We start from the raw sequence: 7,689 nt of genomic DNA, 5'->3' as shown, positions 1-7,689 counted from the left end.
TGAGAGTGAAGTTACCTGAGGGCAGAGATGATTACTCTTTACTTTCCCGCCACTCGAGTTTCACAGCAGGTGCGTGAATCTTAACTTTTACTGCTCAGTGCTCACCAACTTCCTCCTCTAAAACAACCCCAATTATTCTTCTATTCCTGCGAATAAAAAAGAAGTGCAGAAGGCGTCGATGTGGTCGGAGCTTCATGTGCAGGAGAGGGAAACAGGAAAAGGGCGGTGACGGCTGTGAGAGCACAGATATGAAGTCTCTGATGGCGTGTGTGTTTAGGATGACATTTGGCTACTGGTGAACCTCGAATGTGACGGTTGTGAGATGATAATCAGAGGCATCATATTGACCACATTACTGCACACTATACACACACACACACACACACACACACACACACACACACACACACGACCACTGATGCAACAATACTGAAAGAGACGCTGAATAGGAAGTGGTGAAAATGTGATTGTGCTCTGGACCTGAGCGAGCGGCTCCTGCTGCGTGCAGCTCATACATTTTTCTGCAGGAGAAAGAAGTGCGGCGTCCGCTCTTTGATATTTTACTACTGCATAACGGTTAGCAGATATTCAACAGGGGGATGGAGGGGTTATTTATCAACCTGTTCTTCATTTTGAAACTCGACCACATGTTTGAATTTCTTCATTGGTTTTAATTTTCCCCTTAAAGAGGTAACACGTGTTAAAGAGGAGACCCTTCAGGTAGACCTGGTGCTGTAGGCTGAACACATTGAAGACAGGCAGAGTGACGTACGCTTGCATGCTGAATCTCAGCTCCCTCTTTTGGGATCGTCTGGATGAAAAGATAACTGTTGAGACGGACTCAAACGACGTGGGATAAATCAAACATTTTCAACAGAGTTCTGTTAGTTTAGAAGGAAGGAGACGTCTTACTGCGTCGACATTAACGGTGAGATAAAGTTTGGAAGACTGTCTTTGTTGGGAGGCAGCATGTCAAGGAGACTGAGCCAACAGAGAACAAATCTTTTCACATTTCACTGACTTTAAGCTCAGCCAGTTGCACACACTCTCAGTATGCGCCCGAGCACTGAAACTAGTGAAGCCTGCAGACAGTAGGTCGCTCACACACACACTCGACATACCTGTGAGGATACACACAAATCTGGCATCAGATGTGACTCACAGGGAAACGCTTGATCCAACATCTGACACATGTGGCTCCCTGCTCTAATGGCTGCCTGCTGCAGCAGAAAACTACACGTCATGATGGAAAGCCAGGTCTGTGTCAGTGAGTGTAAAACTATTTTAACCACCTCTTTGGTGAGTTTCGACTCCAACATGGAGACGCTAGGAAAGAGGTGGATGTGAGGCTGGATCAATAAAGCCTTGCAGCATGTGCAGAGGGTTACTACAGATGGCGAGTGTGTGATAGCGCCAGAGGTGCCTGAGCTCATTAAGAAGCAGGACCATACCTCAGTGCAGAGCAGGGAGAGGGGAGCAGAGGGGGGAGGGAGGGGGGAGGATGCAGAGCCTGGACTGAAATGTTTCACCTGAGTGTCACAGAAAGCTGAATCGTTGAGGCCAAAAGGGGGGTAAAAAGAGAAAATGATAAATCCTTTCTTTGTGCGTGTCTGGACAGCAGTGCAGCAGATCTGTGTTACGTTAGCGGAGACGAACGGCAGATCATAAATAAGGAGCTCGGAGGTTGTTCAGAGGCTGCAGGTTCATGCAGGAGACAGGCTGGGCTGTGGCGCCATCTTCCTGTCAGAGCTGCTTATTTCATCTCTCTTTTTAATAGGAAGGAACTTCAGTTGGCCCTTTGCAGAGATTTAAAATTCTTGGGACCAACCAATGTGCTTTTTTAAGAAGCCAATGTTTTGTGCAGACATGCAGTCCTGCTCAAATACGACTTTTGGTATTTGAGCAGACTAGAGCCATAAAGAGCTTCCTGCATAGTTTGAGTCATGGCCACTGAACAGAAAGTTTGATCATTTTAATATTTAATGACACGCTCACTTCAGATTTAACTCTTTAAATCTCAGCAATGATAAAACAATCCGTTATGATGCATTGTTGGCTGCTATCAGAAGGTTTGATGCTGAACACAACGCTCACATTGCACCAAATGAATGAAGTGTTTTTATGTGTTTAAGGTCTTTCCAGAGAACAGACCCTTGAGTTTAATATTAACTTTTCCCTTTAAATGCTCCATAAAAAAAAAGTGTGACATTTGCTTATTGTGTTTTTTGCTGCACAGTTTCAAACCTGCAGTCGGAGTCACATCATTCCTTAGGGGTGAAATCTCTGCTCTAATAAAGCATGAGAGGAAAATGTTAGGCTTTGCGGGACGAACTGCAGGACATAAACACATTTTTCACTTTTGGAGTTTATTTTAATGACCTGTGGTTTGCTGCACACGCTCATTTCTCCAACACATGACTCTGATTAATAAAAGACAACTTCAAGACGAATCGTTCGTCTCTCTTCACGGTTTTCTGAACCTGCTGACATGTAGCGGCTTAAAATTGCAAAAAATGTACACAAAAAAAGGAACACAACATTTGGATGTGATCAGCGTTCACTTCATGGATACTGGCAGGAAGTGTGCAGACGCTTCAGGAAGGTTAGCCTTCAGCACAACGGGATAATTTCTCTTCATTTTCTCGTCTCTTTTGATTTGAATTTGGATGCGTTTGTGTTTCAGAATGTGACGTGCTGCCAAAGTGAGTTCACGTTGTACAATCCATCAGCTGGTCTGGAGTTTATTAGAAGAGTATGAGTTCAGAAGGACAAAACTAAACAGTGAATACTAAAGGGACGACAGACTAGTCATCATCAGTTCTGCTTTTCTTCTTCTTTTTCTTCTTCTTTCCCGACTCCTCCGCTACATTTCCGTACAAAGCGTCTATCGGTTCAATTTTCACTTCTTCCACCTTCACCCTCACACTGGGCTCCACGCCCTCCTCCACTTCCTCTCGCTCCCTGTCCTTCTTTTTCTTCTTCTTCTTCCTTTTCTCACCCACCACTTCACCGTCCTCGATCGGGACATCCATCGTCGTCGCCTCCTCCTGAGTTTCAGCCATGGGCTCCTCCTTCACCTCCATGTCCTCGTCTACCCGCTCTGTCTTTATTTTCTTCTCCATCTTATCTTTCTTTTTCTTCTTCTTCTTCCTCCCTTCATCCTGGCCGTGTTCTTCTTGCCATGTATCCTCTGTCAGCCGTTTAAACACTACAGGGCGGAGAGTTGCGGACGAGGGTCCGAAGGCAGCTCCGTCTGCCTCGCTCTCTGCCACACAGGTTAGTGTGGGGGTCTTACTGCCGAAGGGGTGGAACCTCTGTTTGAGCCCCGGTGGAATAGAGGGTGCAGGAGTGGCCGGGATGACCTGAGGGGACTGGTTTGCACGGTTGTCTCCGTAGCTCTCGCACACATTCAGCATGCCGGAGAAAGCCGGGCCAAAAACAAGGTTGTCTGACGCCTGCTCGTCGCTGGTGAGCAGGCAGAGGTCGGAGACTCCGTGTGGTGACGCCAGGACGCTGTAGATCTGCTGGCTGCTCCCAGTCTGAGCTCCACCTGCAGCTCCAGGAACCTTCAGGGTGTGAAGACCTGAGAGCGGCACCTTGATGCCGCTGAAACTGGATGAAAAGATGAGAGACGAGGTGAGGCAACATCCCAATAAAGGATCCTGGGAATGACTTGACTTGGATTCACAAGTTTACACCAAACATCGTCTGTTTTATGAGATTGATACTGAAAATCGAGAGCTTCCATATGGAGATGTGAATGTGCTTCAGAAATGCTTTAAAGCTAAACTACATACCTGCAAAACGATAAGATCACATGCCATCACTTTCGCTAAAAAACTGACCATGTGTTAGTCAAATTGTCTGTTTTAGCACTGAACCCTCTCATCATAAACATTTTTAACACACACAAACAGAGAAAGAGTAACCAACCTTTGTGGATTAAAGTTTGCAGGAGCTTTTATGAGCCACAGCTCATTCTTGTTGTTCTTCAGGCTCTGTGTCAGCGTGCTGCTGCAGGGCTTGTCGCAGAAAGACACAAAGTCAGCAGGACACTGGTACCTGGTGGTCTTCTTATCTGTGGAAACAAACAGCAAGTCGTCATCAATCAGCAACGACATCCACAAAGAGCATGACAGAAGAACAGACATAAGACAAAAAGCTCTGTGCTCACTTTTTGTAGTCTAAACGTTTTGATATCATCTCGCATGCAACCTCAGAATCATTCCCTGCTGATCAGATTACTTTTACAACACGTTTTAATGACCTTTGAAATATTTCACATTTTCTGTCCTTTGCATAATGCTGAAACATACATATATACATATATACAGCGGAGACTTTAAAGTACATAGGGCATTAGTTTAAGTCTTAAAATGGCTGATTAAATTTACACTTTTAGACTCTTTTAGACACTTTGGCTTGTTTTCACATAGTCCAACAATAACAATATGAGACATGAAGCTCTGAGGCTTAATTCCGCGCAGTCTCTTGTTCCTATCTGTTATGCATTATTTTTCTCCCAAAAAAATATCCTCCATGAAGCTGTCCTGGAACAGCAACCAAACAGCATGAGCGTTGTTCAACTAATGAGCCTGAACTTACCGTTAACGTGTTTTTTTGCAGGACACTTTGTTGTCGAAGACTCCTCTTCATCTTCACTTGACGAAGATGAAACGTCTCGCGGCATTTTTAAACGTTTTAAAAATAACCCTCACAGCTTAAATGAAACGTTTTTTCTACCTCAAACACATGGCTACGGAGGACCCACATGTGTTGACACCACGTGAACTACGACCTATGGTTAACTTCACTTCCGTGTCACTTTTTTCCGTTGTAGTTTCAGAATGCGACATCGCAGTCGAAAAACCTCGTTAGAAAACTCCAACTCCCATAATGCACTCCGACAGATTACGTAACCTTCCAACGTCTGTCGGGGGGAAGCAGTTGACAACAGCCGCCAAGAGCAGGCCGAAGTGGGCAAACAAAACAAATATAGGAAGAAAATAACGAAAATTACTCAAGAGTTTGAATTTATTTAATAAATTAAGAATGTTTAACTTTATTCTGAAGCAGTTTGAAGTCCGTTGAGCGGGAAAGTCGTCGGCGAAAGAGGGCGTGCACCTGTCGAGGATAAATAGGTTAACCCTGCTAGCACGTTAGCACGCTAGCTGATCTGTTAGCTGGCTTGTTTTGTCAGAGACATGTCGTCCCCGTCCTCCTCCTCCAGGCGCCAGTGGTGCTACCTGTGCGACCTGCCGAAGATGCCGTGGACTGTGGTGTGGGACTTCAGCGAGGTGGTCTGCCGCGGCTGCGTGAACTACGAGGGAGCTAATCAGATCGAGTTCCTGATCGCGAGCGCCCGACAGCTGAAACGGACGCATGGGATGCAGGACGGTAACGTCAGGTCGCCCGGTCCTTCCCCTAATAAACACGGTACATCTGGCAGAGGGGACGCGGCTGCGGACGGAGGAAGACCACCGCCACCACCACACTCGGAGCGCTTCGAAAGGGGGGTAAGAGGAGAAAGTACCGGGTCGGCTATACGCGTGCCCCCCAACGGGCTTCACCGGGACGGCCAGCCGCCTCCAGAAGTGAACCGCCAGAGTCCCAGCGGCAGCCGAAGACCCATGCTTGGAGCTGCCATCCCTCCTAGTCTAGTGACTCAAAGTATTGCAGGGATTCCTCATGGTCTTCTTACAGGCATGCCTGCGGGTCTGACTGCCCGGACAGCCCCCATGAGTAGCCCGATGATCTTTCCTGCCCCCGTGCTGGCCGAGATGAGCCGCAGACAGTTGGGCATAGGAATGGGGATAGCCCCCTTTATCACTCCGGAGCTGGAGAGAGAGCTCAGTTCGTCCCAGAACCAGCCCAAGATATTGTCACACTCACAGGTCCACACGTCTGGGGCAGGAAGCAGCAGCAGCAAGAGCTCAGGTCTGCCTTCTTCTTCGTCCTCATCCATGGCTGGAGGTGTTAGCCAGACGAGCCCCAAGCCTGCCTCGTCTCCAGCCAGGCAACCACGCCCCCTCACCTCGAGGTCTGGAGGGGAGCCTCTGGGATCCAGCACCTCTGCAGAGGCAGCAACCACTGCTGCAGCATTACCCCACAGTGGTGCCTCTGAACTGGGGTCTGCATCGGCCGGCAACGCCCATTCAACCGGAAACACTCTGTCCTGCACCTTGTGTCATGAGAGACTGGAGGACACGCACTTCGTTCAATGTCCATCAATGCCAGGACACAGGTTTGTGTTTGTCTTCCTAAAGACACAGTATTGAATAAAGAAGCTTGAAACAAACTGCTGAAGGTTGAACGTCCGTTTAGACAAAATACAAAGATGTTGCTGTTTAATAAATAAAAATGTGTTCAGGCTTTGTTTTTAAAATAGTTGGTAATCAAAACAAGCCCTTTGAGCTCTGGAAATAAAAGCTTTAAATGACATATTACTAAAAGTTGTAACAAGCTTTTTTCTCTTACGTTCCCATCTGTAGGTTCTGTTTCCCCTGCACCAGAGTCTACATCCAGAGCCGGCGGGGTGATGGGGAGGTGTACTGCCCCAGTGGGGAGCGCTGTCCGTTGGATAACTCTCCCAACAGTCCTCCCTGGGCCTTCATGCAGGGTGAGGTCTCCACCATACTGGGTACAGGCGGGGCAGCAGCCGCACCAGCTGCTGCTGCGGCTGCTTCTGGAGCCGGGAACGCACCCGGACCCGGTCCTGGAGCTGCAGGGCCGTCTGCATCCGGGGCAGGGAACGGACCTGCAAGTGGAGCTGGAAGTGGAGATGTCACTGTCAAGAAAGAAAGAGAGACGTGATGAGGATTTAATGGAAACCAGGACCCAACACAGCAACAGGCAGGTCAACATTCGTCTGATGCATCGGTTTTTTTACAGGTTAATTTAGCCAGTCTTCAAGTGATGAATCAAATAGAGTAGCCTTTTCTATTCCTACAGATTCTGCCTTGAGATGTATTTGAAGTTCAGAAACATGAGCAGAGAAACAAAAGATAAATATGAGAGGCAGGAGGGATGACGTGTAGCTTTAAAATAAATGAAAATATTCACTCATAAGGCGGAGTACATCTCCTAGATCTGTGTGACATCGATGTGATGTTATTCCAGATGAGTGGGTGTATTTAGTGTTTGTTTGTTTCTTCTGTCATGACAGAGTCGTGCTACACATCCGGAGGAGACGTCTGCACTCAGAGACTTCAGAGATCCAGAAGAGAAGCTACAACGTGCTGCACACGCTCACAAACGCTCCAGGTCTTTTTACTCACATCACCCGATCTGAATCGCATAGTCCGACCTCCCCACACGTCCGACTCAAAGACTGCCTTCACACACTTGAGTCTATTGGTTTCATGACTCTGCAAAACGTTTATTTGATTGATTTGTGATGAGAATGTGACGACTGTATTCAGAAAAACATTTCCTCTTGTGCTGCAGCAACGAGCAGAGATGTGTCAAACGTTAACAAACGTCTGAACTGTGACTACTTTCTGCAGAAGAGTTCTCCCTCGCTTTACCACTTTACTGTCTGAGTAGAGCCAACAAGAGAAAACACGACGTGCAGCTGGACTTTAAAGAGTTTCACACATTTACATGACTGCTACTCAGCTTTTTCAAAAACAAAGATTTCCCCATCACAACAGTTTGAAAGATGCTGTACTTACACTAATCAAATATGTC

At 47.1% G+C, this 7,689-nt stretch overlaps 2 protein-coding genes across 3 annotated transcripts; one reads left to right on the top strand and one right to left on the bottom strand.

The window, feature by feature from the left end:
* Window positions 1–2,347: 2,347 nt before the first annotated feature.
* polr1g (RNA polymerase I subunit G) lies at window positions 2,348–4,817 on the bottom strand. Its single transcript, XM_079353648.1, has 3 exons — window positions 4,606–4,817; window positions 3,934–4,078; window positions 2,348–3,612 (listed from the first exon to the last, which is right to left on the bottom strand). The coding sequence occupies exons 1-3, from the start codon at window positions 4,688–4,690 to the stop codon at window positions 2,805–2,807; spliced, it is 1,038 nt and encodes a 345-aa protein (XP_079209774.1). The 5' UTR covers window positions 4,691–4,817; the 3' UTR covers window positions 2,348–2,804.
* A 98-nt stretch (window positions 4,818–4,915) lies between these two features.
* On the top strand, window positions 4,916–7,302 carry irf2bp1 (interferon regulatory factor 2 binding protein 1). Of its 2 annotated transcripts, none has more exons than XM_079353644.1 (3): window positions 4,916–6,244; window positions 6,492–6,852; window positions 7,166–7,302. In XM_079353644.1, exons 1-2 carry the CDS (start codon window positions 5,205–5,207, stop codon window positions 6,811–6,813), a joined length of 1,362 nt encoding a protein of 453 aa, XP_079209770.1. In that variant the 5' UTR covers window positions 4,916–5,204; the 3' UTR covers window positions 6,814–6,852; window positions 7,166–7,302. The 2 variants fall into 2 exon arrangements, with proteins under 2 accessions (XP_079209770.1, XP_079209771.1); XM_079353645.1 differs by having other exon boundaries at window positions 6,492–6,856; window positions 7,166–7,244.
* Window positions 7,303–7,689: the final 387 nt, after the last annotated feature.

The sequence above is a fragment of the Symphodus melops genome (assembly GCF_947650265.1).
Source record: "Symphodus melops genome assembly, chromosome: 10".
Classification (NCBI taxonomy): Eukaryota; Metazoa; Chordata; class Actinopteri; order Labriformes; family Labridae; genus Symphodus; species Symphodus melops.
This window is presented reverse-complemented; position numbering and strand designations above follow the sequence as displayed.